Source organism: Schistocerca gregaria, chromosome X (assembly GCF_023897955.1).
Source record: "Schistocerca gregaria isolate iqSchGreg1 chromosome X, iqSchGreg1.2, whole genome shotgun sequence".
Lineage (NCBI taxonomy): Eukaryota > Metazoa > Arthropoda > Insecta > Orthoptera > Acrididae > Schistocerca > Schistocerca gregaria.
The window spans coordinates 805,328,282-805,343,736 of NC_064931.1; the positions used below are offsets into that span (position 1 = coordinate 805,328,282).

General features: G+C 39.7%; 1 protein-coding gene across 1 annotated transcript in view; it reads right to left on the reverse strand.

The window, feature by feature from the left end:
- The window catches only part of LOC126298331 (dynein axonemal heavy chain 7-like), a 1,150,327-nt gene that overhangs the window by 915,066 nt on the left and 219,806 nt on the right, over positions 1-15,455 (reverse strand). The window contains exon 15 of the mRNA XM_049989626.1: positions 2,748-3,027. Coding sequence (XP_049845583.1) covers positions 2,748-3,027 — 280 coding nt within the window. The remainder of the gene's footprint in view (positions 1-2,747; positions 3,028-15,455) is intronic.

The window sequence follows — 15,455 nt, forward strand, 5'->3', positions numbered from 1 at the left end:
TGAAGTCGCTGGTAAGTTGAAAAATGAGCTAAAGGACACCATTTTATGGAAAGTCAGAAACAGTAAAAATGCTCTTTGAAGCAGTAGCTGCATAAATAAAGCTAAACGGGAAAAAGAGACTAATACTTGGACTTTACAGATCTCCATGCAGTCAGGTAACATTTTTTTCTCAAGGAAATGGAGGAGCTATTAGAAAAGGCTATGAGGGAATTCACTTCTTTAATGGCAGTAGATGATATTATTATTAATACTCTAGAAGGCACTTCTCATTGAAGTGACCTGAATGACTTAATCAAAACCCAGTCTAAGTTCAGAAGTGAAAAATTCCACAGGTTGCTCTACTATCTAATAAACCGTCCACTGTCAACCAAGTCAGCAATGTCATCAGAAATGTACCTCAGTCTAGACCAAAATTTTAGGTATTAAATACTACAATTTCATACCATTGCGGATTGATACTGTAAACAAAAAACAACTCATAACTCAATGAAGTCACATTTATGGAATTAAGACAGATGAAAGAAACAAATCTAAGATAGTCAAATATCATGCTTAGATCAGGAAGATGGAGGAATATGTACATGTCAACATTGATAAATGGTCGGAAGCTTGCTGTTCAGAAATTTCTTAAATGATGTATGCCCTAAGAAAAGCAGAAATATAACAAGGAAGCTAGGTAAGAACGAATCACGCAAAGGATCAACGAGTAAGAGAGGAAGTGAGAATTTTGCATGAGTGGGAAGAAAACAGAATAAAGTAATAAATGAGGTCTACAGGAACAGAAAGAGAGCGAGCTTACTGCTGATTATTAGAATACACCAAATCCATGTATTTCAAGAAAGCAACTGAAATTTTATATAACATAACAAAGACTGTCAGAACTTTCACAAAAGCGGGTAAAAAAAAGTGTCACAATTAACGGAGACTTAATACTTAAAAGTGGAGAAAGGGACTTTTCAGACCCGTATCAAGTAATCTTCATTTTTAATGAGTACTACATCACTATAGTAGACAAACGTATGGGACAAAATCCCATAAAATGAAAATAATACGAAAAAATGTAAATATAACACAACATTTATTCCCTTTTCCTAAAGATGAGAGAAGACAGGAAGAATAATCAATAAAATGAAAACAAAAAATACAGAAGGATAAGCAAATACGTCTACCAACGCAGTGTAATTCCTACTCACAGTATTTAGTGGAGCCATTTGCATTTTTAATAAACAAATCCATGGAAGAACGAAGTCTTCTTGAGCCACTCAAACGAAGTGAAATTATTCCTATGTACAAATGAGGCACATAGTTGACCCAGAAAATTACGCACTCATCATGATAGTCTCAGAGTTCTCGAAGCTAATAGGGACAGCTATAGAAGATAGAATGGTGCACTTCATAGAAAGGAACAGCATTCCAAGCAACGCCCAACATGGTTTTTGTAATCCACTGTCAACCAAGTCAGCAACTGCGCATTTTGTGAGGCATGGAATAACAGTATTAAATGAGCAAACAGCTTTTGTGATTTGTTCCTAAATCTATTCAAAGCCTTCGGTTGTTTGTGTCAAGATACATTGTTGCAGGAACTTCATCAGAGAAAAGAAACTGACATTATACAATTTTTTGTAAAAATCAGGAGGCAGTGTGTGGAAATAAAACACAAAATGGAAAAAAACTATAAATATACTCCCTAAATTTCAAAAAGTTTAATATGGTGAGCCTCAAGGCTCAGTATTGTGTCCACTGATTTTGATTTACATAAATGATATGAGAGCATCAAAGGATTGAAATGCTATGTTGACGATACAGATAACAATTTATCTGCCTGGCACTGAGAATGAGCTGGAGGAAAGACTAGCTCTGAAAATAGAAAATGCATCCCAGTATTTCAGTAGAAAAAATTCGTTCATAAATGTAACAGAAACAATCTACATACTGACCCACGCTAGCGTAAATGTGCAAAGTGGAAACATCAGCCTTAAATTGTTGAACACAGACTTATGTAAGAGAAGCAATTATGAGGTCTTGGGTATGGCAGTACGTAAATACTTGTCTTGGGGAACACATAGATACTATACGCCCAAAAATTAAAACAAACGCATTCCTAATGAGGAAGATGTCAGGGATAGTAAATGGATAAACATTACTGAGGATGTACTCGTCATATTGTGTACTGATTTGAGTGGTGCTACCAACATTCACATAGAAAGACTGGTTAAACTGCAAAAGAAAGTGTCGTATGTACTGGGTGAGAGTCCGACATATATAGGTTGCCATATTAGAGATAACAGACTGAAGTTAACAGATCAAGACCCTGTTTTAAAGCTCTCTTATGATATAAAGAGTATAAAAGCAATGTCAACGTTTGAAGGAAATTGAAAATGTTATACGACTATGACATGTTCGTAAAACACATCACAATGTCATACCTATACAAACATCACAACAACTATACCAAACTATATGAGCTTATGGGTAAATGTGACTAAAGTAAAAACAACATGTACAGCTTTTGGCTGAGTCACGTTCTTTCTGTTTCTGTGATCGAAGAAAAAGAATGTACATAGGTCTGTATCAAAAGTTTCTTATGTGTCTCCTGTTTCTTTCCATTATTCTTATTCTATGTACATCTTCTATAAATAATGCATATATGTATGTATAATGATGATATCCATACAAAGAAATTTGTCTAAGGGTGAATGAACAGATGGATAAATAAATTGTTACTGAAACAAAACATGTACATTTACCTTTCCTAAGGTCTTGTAGTTCAGGCCTTCAGAACAGTTGAATACAATACAGTGAACAGCAAGTGTTTTGGCTAGATCTTTTGTTGTTTCTGTTTTTCCAGTGCCTGCAGGTCCTTCTGTGGAAGCATTAAGATGCATATAATATGCATTTATTATGGTTCGAAAACAACGGTCTGTCAGTGGTGTAATTACAAGTCGGCTTGTATTTCCCAGATACTCGTACATATACTGTATCACTGCATTTATGCAATGGATCTCTACCTTTTCTTTCAGATAAAACCTGAAAATATTTTAAGATCTGCATTTTAACAATATGTATTGTATGCTAGGGTATTTAATGTAGCATTGTTATTTCAAGGAGGTAGAAATTAAAAGACAGAATACTAATATTAAATGTACACTAATATTTAATACATGAAAATGTAGCAAAACTGTTAAAAGAAGTTTGTTTAAACAAGATGAAATATGAAAGCCTTGATCACAAGTGACAAGACACTAAAAGAGTGTATCCCCAATGCTATTATGAATAAATATAACACTAACAACTAAAAAAATAATCATCATCATAATCTGAAGGATAAACATGGTGTTAAAAAGGTATTATATCAATATACTGAGTGACACTTGCTTACAAGTCTCCTGCTTCATTATTAATACCAAGAAGAACTTATCTGTGACAATTCTCAGATTACAAATAACAGAGAAATGTACACAAGTAGTGCAATTTTACCACACTCTAAAATTATTGAGGACTGAAGTTCAATCAATGTCACAAACTAGCTTTTGAGAAATTACAAAATTTTACAGGAAAAATTCTCTGCCTGGTCGTTAAAACAATTATGAGTATCTGTATCAATGTAAAGAAACCAAGGCTTTATTTACAATCGCATAAAACATTACTGAAAGCGATTGACAATAAATGTGAGTTACCAATCCACAGCATTTGCCTAATAATCACCAATAAGAAACTAAAATAATCAGTGGTATTAATTCTTTGTTGCTGAACTGAAACATGTAAAATATGTGGTCAAAGTAATGGAAATACATGGAGAGTCCTGCATAAATGCTTACATGAACTTCTGGAAGTGGCTACTTTCATGACTCATACAATTCTCTTTGGGAATGTAAAACAGATTTTGGTGACAGATGACTTTCCCCTCAAGTTTCTGCCTGGTCAAAGTACACGTTATTGACTCTCTTCCTGTAGTAGTCTCATCTTAGACCCTCCTGCACACATTCTCTCAGAAATATGTTACAAAATATTCGCAAGAGCTAGGGTGAATAACACGATAGTTGAGATAATGGGAGGGGGGTCTTATTTTCTACATCTTTAGTGAAGTGTTACTATTTTTTTGGGGGGGGGGGGTGTGTTATTACTAGCCTTTATAGGGAATGAAGTCAGTAATTTCTGAAATAAAAACTTTTACAAGTAAAAACTTTTAATGCCTGGTCCGCAATTTTCCTATCAGTTAAAGTTCGATAAATAGCTGTTCCGTGGCCTGGTTTACGCAAGAATGATCCTGCGTGTGATAGCCAGGCTACGGAGCAGCTGACAGTTTTTGGAACCGTTGCAAATACTGCTCTCACGACTATGTCTGTTAACATATTGCACATAATAAACTTTTGATCCAGCTTCTACTCCAGCGACTGGACAGTTTCTTATATGACCGACTAACTGCGAAATTGCCGTCCAAAAACCGACTTGTCGCGGTGACGTTTACAACTACGTACTGTTATTGTTCTGGTACTTACGAATGCACGTTGTTCCATGACTACAGTTAACGATGCTTTCCAATGCTTATACACCGCCTTTTCATATTTTGAACGGTTTGAAGATGATTGCAGATATCAACCGAAAGTAGTTAGCTAACTTTAATTGTGATAGGAAAATTGCGGGCTAGTCATTAAAACTTTTTACTTTGAAGAGTCTTTTATTTCATAAACCACATTATAACCGCGGTCTCTTAGCTGGATCTTCTCTACCACTTCTATCAGTCCTACCTGATAAGGATCCCAGACTGATGAACAATACTCAAGCATTGGTCCAACATTTCTTTCGTGGGTTAGTTACGTTTCATTAAGGTTCTTACCATTAATCTCCATCTGGCAAATGTTTCTCGTACTGTGTCTCTCTGTATAGTTTCTCCAAAATATTTTACGCTAAATACTGTTTCCAGCAGTTTGTCATCAGTAGTATAGTTTTACAGCAAGGATTTTTTTTCCTGTGTATGCACAATATGTTACATTTATTTACGTTCCCGGTCAACTGCCAGAGCTCGCACCATTTATCAATCCTCTACATGTCATTCTGCAAATGGATACTGTCTTTTGGCGTTGCTACATTCTTCTCGTTACCTAACGTCTGCGAACAATCTTATAGAGCTTCCTACGCTTTTTGCTGGATCATTTGTCCAGTCACACTTCCCTGGGTATCCATCAAATTAGCTTTACGTCAGAGGACTATTTTTATCTGATTTACGACCCCTGACCCCTGTGAGATAACAACCTAATCAATTGGTTTCTGACTGGCCTCTTGCGCAATAGCGCTGTCTCTCCTATACCCTCTTTCTATCAGCTCCGCACCTCCTGCGAGTGTGGCATTACTAGGCGCTCTCCACCGCAGTTGTGTGTCTGTGGAGACAGCAACAGCCTCTAATTACTAGAAACTATAGCTGTTCTGAAAGAAAGGGAGCTCTGGTGCTAGCCAGCATAGGGAGAGGATCAGACTGCCTGTAACAAATTACGTCGCTTGAAATCTATTACGCCATTCGAGGCACCACGTGCATATGTAATTAATCCCACCACAGTTTTTTACGTATTTATCCATAGCAATTTTCTAAATACTTGTTTTCAGTACTCAGTCGCCATATAGCTGAGCAAGTAACGATCTGCTCGCCAGCAATCAAGGGTGTGAGCACGTAGTTGAAAATATTACTATGTGTCGATCGTGATGCGGCAGCAGTGGTGTGGACAGACAGTTGAAGAAAAAATTTATTAGTATACCCCTACCTGTCGTAAGAAGAAATTCCAGTAATCAGCTGTGTGTAGGTCAAAAAAATAATCATAAGTGTGCTGGATTAATAACGCTTTCCGAGGAGCCTCGACTGCAGGCCCTCTATTCGACAATACTGTGGCGGTAGAAGACGTGAATGAATAAAGGGAATAACTGCTGCACACACTCTAGCTAAAAAGGACACTGTCTCAGAATGTTGTTTTCAGCAGCACATCGTTGTGAACATGGGAGCAGTGGCCATATAGCTTAGTCAGCACATGCCTAGCAGCGCTCCGCTATTAAGGCACTGACGTTGAAAACCAAATTAATTAACTTTTCCTTTATGCCGTGAGCAGCAACGCCAAAACACACGCAGTGGTGTAGACAGAAAAAAAAGTGAAGCGGCAGACCTAAGACTGTGTAAGGATAATGGTAGATCTGATAATCTGATACAAGTAAGGGGTCAGTTCTCGAAACTTGCAGGGCACGAATTGCTGTAGCAGCCACAAGTTTTTCTTTGATACGTGTTGCTCATTTCACTCGCGATTGTTCAGAGTGCAGATGGGCGTTGTTACGCCAGAAAAAGTAATTACTAAGTTTTGTGAGTACTGAGTGGATTGTGTGTACGTATGTTAGTTTAGTTTAGTTTAGTTTTGTCACGTTCCGTAGATCATTCCCACGATAATTTTATCAAATGGGTCAAATGGCTCTAAGCACTACGGGGCTTCACATCTGAAGTCATCGGCCCCCTAGACTTAGAACTATTTAAACTACCTAACCTAGGGACATCACACACATCCATGCCCTAGGCAGGATTCGAACCTGCGACCGTAGGAGCAGCACGGTTCCGGACTGAAGCGCCTAGAACCGCTCTGCATTATTTTATCGCTACGATGTGGAACAAGTCAGATTACAATATATATATATATATATATATATATATATATATATATATATATATATATATATACGTGAATAGTGCTAATATTAATATTACTAAAATTTTTAGTTCTATAGATGCAACTACATTTAGAAGTACAATTTTTTTTACCAGTTCCGAAACAGAAACTCGTCCATGGAATAGAAGGAGTTGTCCAAAGGAAATGATTTTAAGCTAGATTTAAAACTTGATCTGCTACCTGCCAGACACTTTATGTTGTTGGGAAAATGATGAAAGATTTTTGTTGTTGCATAATGCACTCCATTGTTTTCTTTCGCTGAACACTTTTTTTTTCTTGAGCAACTGATAGCTTCAATAACAGATAGGAAAGGTCATTTTTTCCTCTCGTGTTGTACTATGAACATCACTGTTCTTCGCAGATTGAGATGGATTATTTATAACGAGTTTCATTAGCGAATATATGTACTCTGATGGTGCAGTTAAAATACCTAACTCCTTGAATAGGTGCCTACATGACGTCCTTGGGTGATCACCACTAAATATTCTCACTGCTCACTTTTGTGCAATCAATACTTTATGTGTAAGTGGTAAGTTACCCCAGAAAACTATTCCATAAGACATTATTGAGTGGAAATGTGCAAAGTACGTTATTAGGCTGACCAGTTTATTACAAAGACCAGCGATTATACGAAGAGCAAAAGAAGCTGAACTTAGTCGTTTGAGAAGTTCAGTAATATGCTTCTTCCAGTTCAAGTTGTCATCAATGTGAAACACAAAAATTAGGAGAAAGTGCTAGTTCTGTTTGCTGAACATTAAGTGAGAGATCATTCACACGAATAAGGAATAGCAGAGGACCTAAAATTGAACCCTGTGGGACTCCCTTTGTGATAACTCCCCATTCCCTAGAATTTACCACCCTCCCAACATTATTTGTGTTATTCAGCACAACGTTTTGCTTCCTGTTCGTTAAGTATGATTCCAACCAGCTGTGTGTATAGCCTTCAATTCCATAAAACGTGAGTTTTTCTAGGTGTGTGACATTATTCACACAGTCAAATGCCTTGGAAAGATCACAAAAAATACCAACTGGCGATAATTTGTTATTTAGTGCTTGTACTATTTGATGGGTAAATGTGTAGATAGCATTCTCAGTCAATTAACCCTTCCGGAATCTGAACAGTGACATGCTGAGTAAATTATTTTCACTTAAATGGGAGACTACGATTGAATACATAACTTTTTAGAATATTTTCGAATATGAAGTCAGCATTGACATTGGTCTATAATTATTTCAGTCACTCTTGTCCTCTTTCTTATGAATGTGTTGGAGAACTGTGTATTTCAATCTGCCTGAAAACATTCCCTGTACCAGTGAAGCATTACATATATCACTAAGGACTCCGCTTATTAAATTAGAACAACACTTCAAAATTCTGTTAGACATTCCATCGAAACCACATGAGCTCTTGCTTTTCAGTATATTTATAATTCCCTTAATTTCGGTGGGGGATATTGGTGCTATTTCTAAAGCCCTAAAGTCCTGGGGAATGACATTTTAACATATTTTTTGGATCTTTAACCGGAGCCTTTAACACTAATTTTGCTGCAACATTCAGAAAGTGATTCTTAAAAATACTTGCAACTTGTGAACTCACAACATCATCATTTAGCTTTATTGCTATGGTATGCTGTGCACTGTCAGGGTGCCCTGTCACCCATTTGACAATATTCCATATAGTTTTGATCTTAATATCCACATTATTAATTTCTGTCAGAACACATAAGCTTCTCGACTTCTTAATGACATTGCTTAAAATATTACAGTATTTTTTGTAGTAAGCAAGTAACGTCGGATCCTGACTTATTCTGGCTTGTCCATATATTTTCCTCTTCCTCTTACATGATATCTTATTTCCCTTAGTAATCCATGGCTTACTTGGCTTTTTAATGGATTTTTTTGGATAACGTTTCAAGGAAATAGCTCTGAAATATTGAGATAAATTTATGGTGGAATAAATTGAATTTCGCATCAACATCATTTTCTAGCATACTTCATGCCATTCTACCTCTTCTAGGCTGCTCTTAAAACTCTGTACCCTGTTCGCATCAATAAGCCTCCCTGCCTTGTAAGAACCTGTGTGAAGCCTGTAAGGAGCTGTATGTGTTATTTCCATCAACTGTGCATCATGATCAGATAGCCCATTAACAACTGGGTACACATTAATTGTTTCTCTCTGAGCACTGTCTATGAAAATGTTATCGATAATTGACCTATTATCCTGCTGCACACGAGTTGGAAAATTTTCAACAGATACTAGACTTAAACAACAAAACAAAGATTCTAGCTCATTTTTTCTATCCGTATCTTTTAAGAAATCTACATTAAAATCACCAGAAACCACTAACTGCTTCTTTTTGTCTGTCAGGTAGCTCAATAATGCCTCTAGATTTTTCATGAATAGCTGAAAGTTACCTTGAGGGAATCTGTAGATTGTTACAATTACTATGGAAGTATATTGCAGTCGCAACTCAGAAGAACATACTTCAAGGATCTGATCTACATAAAAACTATTTGTTTCAATATTTTTGACTTTGTGTCCAGTTATTATATAAGTAGCAACTCCTCCGCTTTCCATGTTGCCTCTACATTAATATGATGTTAATCTGTAAGCCCTTAAATTTAACTTCTCCATCCCTGCGGTTACATGGTGTTCAGAGACACAAAACATCTATGCCTTCAGTATTTACCCCATTTTCTAGGCATACGAGAAGTTCATCTATCTTATTTTTTAATCTTCTAATGTTCTGATGAAACACATAAATTTTATTTCTTTGGATGCAGCTTAAGACATTATGGCACTGTTCTGTTTTATTCTCTTTCAATACTCTCTGTCTGTACCTGACTCTAACCTAAAAAAAATGTGTTCCTCGGACTCCAGTTATCACAGGTATTTTGTCTTGTGTGTATGTGGCCCCTCTTACACATTATGCAAAAAGATCCACTAACCTATCCTTCCCCCTCCTTCTCAGGTGCAGGACATGACTAGTGTAACCCCACCTCCCAATTGCATCAACAGACACAGCAGATATACGATTTAGTTTCTGTCAACAGTAAACCCCCGCCCCACTCTGTTAACACGGTTGACAGCCGTATTAACCCAGGGCTGGTCATAGCGCTGCAAAACATCCACAAACCCCAAACGAGTGTGAGCTGTTGCTGCTCCTGTTACATCCAGGTCACACCTAATACTATAGTCCGAATTGTTAGCCAGGCTGTATCCTGCTCCTCCTACTATAAGAACATGGTCTTCACCATGGGACATCAAGTCCCTAGGTTTTCTGTAACCTGGCTAAGCTTAGCGCTAGGTTTCACAATGCTTGCGACCTGGTACCGACTCCTACCCTATCCTGTAGCAACTGGCCTACAACTCTCCCATGACTGCTACCTAACAGCAGGACTGTTTTCTTTCTGCTTGACTTTACTCCCGACCTAGCATTACAATTGTTACTACGAGTCGGCTGCACCCTACTTTGCTCAAAAACTGTTTGAGGCTCTTTTACATTAGGTAACAAATCAAACTGATTGCTCACTGGAGTCTGAAAAGTGATTTCTGGGGTTTCTCCTTCTGACTACGACTTGTTACCTGTTACCAGCTCCCATTGTCTCTTTCCCCCTTCAATCTGTCTAATTCGAAGTACACCATTTCTAGTTCAGCCTGAAGGGCACAAGTCTTTTTTCCCTATTCCACGCCGGCCGCGGTGGTCTAGCGGTTCTCGGTGCTTAGTCCGGAACCGCGCGACTGCTACGGTCGCAGGTTCGAATCCTGCCTCGGGCATGGATGTGTGTGATGTCCTTAGGTTAATTAGGTTTAAGTAGTTCTACGTTCTAGGGGACTGAAGACCACAGATGTTAAGTTCCATAGTGCTCAGAGCCATTTGAACCCTATTCCACGATTTTCTTGTCACGGCTACATAGTCTACAACTCCACTGGCGAGCCTGATCTGGCGCTATAACAACTTCCCCACTAAAATTACCCCAGTGAAACACCATCCCAGGATACTGACATTTCACTCACGACAACATCCACCTTTGTCACACATGACGGCAGATTAAACAATACAAATTACACTACAAACAAACAACACAAATACAAACAATACAAATTACACTACAAACAATTCCGTTACACCAGTTAGTAATTAGTAGAAAGTAACTTAGCTTCCGGTGAGATGAGCAGAGAACTTCTGGACGTCAAGCGAATTTAGCAGCAGGCGAATGTAAACAGCGCGAATTTAATTGGTTACAGTAGCGGAAATAACGAAACTAGTAAGATACTGAAGAGACTCGATATTTCCTAATGACAAATTTGAACAGGTTATGTATAAATACTCTAATGAAAACAGAAACACTACTTAACGACTTTACTGCACAATATGGAAAATTAACTCTACGGAAGTATAGAAACACAGAAAACACGAACCGAATGCATACTATATACGTACGATACTCTTCACAGTAAAGCTACACAGACACTACTCGGAAATTATTGAATAATCACATAACCTACTGCGGTTGCTAACGAAAACAAATTCACGCCAACGACTTGCACTTTAGAACAGTTATCTTTTCATGAAAACTACGCAAGTAAAAGTGAAACCTTCCACATATAGATCACAACAGATACTAATTTACTTATTTAAGCTACAATATTGCCTTAATAAATTGTTTTTCCTCGAGTAAACACCTATATTTACGAGCGCACTGTGTAAACACAGACGAGTGCTTCAAAGAGCTTAGGTGCAACTGAGTGGAGTATGTATTTAACCAGGGTCCTAGAAACGATGGAGAGGCTTCGATACCCCAAATGTTTGCGTGGTAGGGTAATTATTGTATACGCGTGCATGGAAACAGTGTTTGCGCAGCAATCACCGACACAGTGTAACTGAAGCGGAATAAGTTCGTGTGTTAACAAATGAAAATTTTCTCCAGAAACAACAGTATGACTAACTCCTTCGTAGACTTGAGGCTTTGGAAGCCACTCAGTGCAATTTCAGTCAGAGTCAGGGAAAAATTAAGGCGGTGTTTGGGTGGTTCCTTCTTCTTTTGATCCGGCTGCAGCTGCACTTACCAGTCCCTTTTCGGATAAAACAACGGAAGTTGTATCAATATTCATAAATGATATTACAATTTATTGTTGCAGTGAGCAGCTGGTCAGACGAAGTAACACTTCACATGGATAACTTGCTCTTAACCAGGGAAGTCAAATGGAACCATATATTCCCCATTGACGTCACTCGCGCGCGTTGTGCTTCTGCGCACAAAACAATGTAAATCAATCAATTCTTCATTGCTTGATAGTGGTTCAACCACGTACAAAGCCCCACGAGACAAATCGAAATCCACTGAAACCCATACTACCTTCTCCGTGCCTGCTAGTAGTTTATCCTGCTGATCAATCTTTAACGATTTCATCTGCAGTTTAGTCGGTATCAACTTCGTGACAGGCGAGTCTTCGGCACGGCTTCATTTGCAACTATATCACACAACTGAACGAAGTTCCACGGAGCAAAACCTTGCGTTGCGGAAGATCAGTCCTAACATTATGTTTGACAAGAAAAGCTAGCCCGTGACTCACTGAATATCGTTCACCCATGTATGGTAAAACTTCCATACGCTCCATAAGCTTAGATTTTACAATAGTAAACACGAGTACATTATACCCATTGACTCCACACTATTATCACCAGCCCCACGTAACATATATCGTGCTGATCCAAGTCTCCTGCTGCTTAATATGTTTCGATTTACGACAAAAAATGGTTCAAATGGCTCTGAGCATTATAGGACTGAGGTCATCAGTCCCCTAGAACTTAGAACTACTTAAACCTAACTAACCTAAGGACATTACACATATCCATGCCCGAGGCTGGATTCGAACGTGCGATCGTAGCGGCCGTGCGGATTCAGACTGTAGCGCCTAGAACCGCTCGATCAGCCTGGCCGGCGATTTACGACAGACACCTGTGCCCTGTGTCTAAAAGAAACCTCTGATTAACACCACTCACTAAGCCCACTAAGCAGCATTCCATCTGTGCGCTAACTTGTGCAGTGTTACGGTCTATAGTGGCTAAAACCTGAAGTGGAAAGCTCTGAGATATTTAGCGTGTTGATGGACGTATATCGGAAAGACCGATTACAGGCAATAGAAGGGGGAGTGTTCATTACAGTTGACGACAATATTGCCTCTATTGACGGGTGCGACAGTGAAGTTATCTGATCACATGTAACAGGTGTAGGTAAAACCAAGTTCATTGTTGGATGCTTTTACCGGCCACCCCGTTCCTCTGTGATACTCCTAGAGTCATTCAAAGAAAGTTACAGTCAGTTACGCATGAATATCCATATCATGCAATAGTAGTTGGAGGTGACTTTAACCTACCGAGTATAGACTGGAATGTCTATGGACTCATTGAGCAGGGTACAGATAGACAGCCACGCGAAACACTTTTAAACACGTTTTCTGAAAATTGTCTTGAGCAGTTAGCTCTGCAGCCCACACGCACTGGAAATGTTTTACACACTTTAGCTACAAATAGGCCCGACCTTATCGACAATGTAAATATAGAAACGAGGATTAGCAATCACAATGTCATTATAGTAAATATGGTTAGGAAAGTTAATAAATCAGTCAAGTCGGCTAGGAAAGTGTTTCTGCTAGATTAGGAAGATAAGCAGTTGTTAGCATCTCACTTAGACAGTGAACTGACATCACTTAGTTCCAGTAAGATGGACGTATAGGAACTATGAATAAAGTTTAAGCAGACTGTAAATCGTGGTTCTGGAGAATTATGTGCCTAGTAAGTGGATAAAAGATGGAAAAGACCCACCATGGTTTAATAACGAAATTCGGAAGATGCCCAGGAAGTAGAGGCTGCTGCACTCTCGGTTCAAAAGAGAAAGTACAAACACGACAAACAAAGGTTAGTAGAGATTCGTGCGTCTGTGAAAAGATCCATGCGCTAAGCATACAACTACCACCGTCACCCCTTAGCAAAAGATTTGTCAGAGAACCCGAGATAATTGTGGTCATATGTAAAATCGCTAAGCGGGCCTAAGGCTCCCATTCAGTCCCTTGTTGAACATTCTGGTGTGGCAGCTGAGATAGGAACTTTCACGTTCAAGAAATCATTCACACAGGAAAATCTTAAAAACATACCATCATTTGAAAATCGGGCAGACTCCCGTAAAGACGACATTGTAATAAGCATCCCTTGCATAGAGAAACAACTGAAAGATCTGACAGCAAATAAATCACCAGGTCCGGATGGAAACCCAGTTCGATTTTACAAGGAGTGCTCTATGGCATTAAGCCATAGCCTAGCCTGCATTTATCGTGAGTCTCTAGCCCAGTACCGAGCGAGGTGGCGCAGTGGCTATCACACTGGACTGGTATTCGGGAGGACGTTCCGATGGGTCAAATGGCTCTAAGCACTATGTGACTTAACATCTGAGGTCATCAGTCCCATAGACTTAGAACTACTTAAACCAAACTAACCTAAGGACATCACACACACCCATGCCCGAGCCAGGATTCGAACCTGCGACCGTAGCAGCAGCGTGGTTCCGGACTGAAGCAGCAGCGTGGTTCCGGACTGAAGCGCCTAGAACCGCTCGGCCACAGTCGGAAGGACGACGGTTCAATTTCGTGTCCGGCCATCCCGATTAAGGTTTTCCGTGATTTCCCTAAATCGCTCCAGGCGATGCTGGGATGGTTCCTTTGAAAGGGCACTGCCGAATTCCTTCCCCGTCCTTCCGAAACCCGATGAGATCGATGAGCACGCTGTCTGGTGTCCACCCTCAAACAATCAACCCTCCAACCCCCCCCCCCTAACCCCAACCCCCTCTCTCGCCCAGCACAAAGTCCCAAGCGACTGGAAAAAAGGCAGGTGACTCCAGTATATAAGAACGGTAAAAGAACGGACCCGCAAAATTACAGACCAATATCCTTAACTTCGGTTTCCTGCCGAATCCTAAAACGTATTCTCATTTCTAATGTAATAAACTTCTTTGTGGCAAAGAAGTTTATGTCCACGAATAGGGGTACTTTTAGAAAGCATCACACGTGCGTAAATCAGCTTTCCCATTTCTCATATGATACGCTATCCGGACACCTGGCTGAAAATGACATACAAGTTCGTGGCTCCATCTATCGGTAAAATTGGAAATCAATATGGTGTTGTCCACCCTTAGCGTTGATGACAGATTCCACTCTCCCAGGCCTACGTTCAAACAGTGCTGGAAGATTCCTTGGGGAATGGCAGCCCATTCTTCACGGAGTGCTGCACTGAGGAGAGGTATCGACGTCGGTCGGTGAGGCCTGGCACGAAGTCGGCGTTCCAAAACATACCAAAGGTGTTCTATAGGATTCAGCTCAGGACTCTGTGCAGCCCAGTCTATCACAGGGATGTTATTGTAGTGTAACTACTGCGCCACAGGCCATGCATTATAAACAGATGCTCGATCGTGCTGAAAGATGCAGTCGCCATCCCCGAATGGCTCTTCAACAGTGGGAAGCAAGAAGGTGCTTGAAACATCAATGTAGGCCTGAGCTGTGATAGTGGCACGCAAAACAACAAGGGCTGCAAGCCCACTCCATGAAAAACACGACCATACCATAACGCCACCGCCTCCGAATTTTCCTGTTGGCACTACACACGCTAGCAGACGACGTTCACCGGGCATTTGCCACACCCACACCCTGCCATCGGATCGCCACATTGTGTACCGAGATTCGTCAATCCACACAACGTTTTC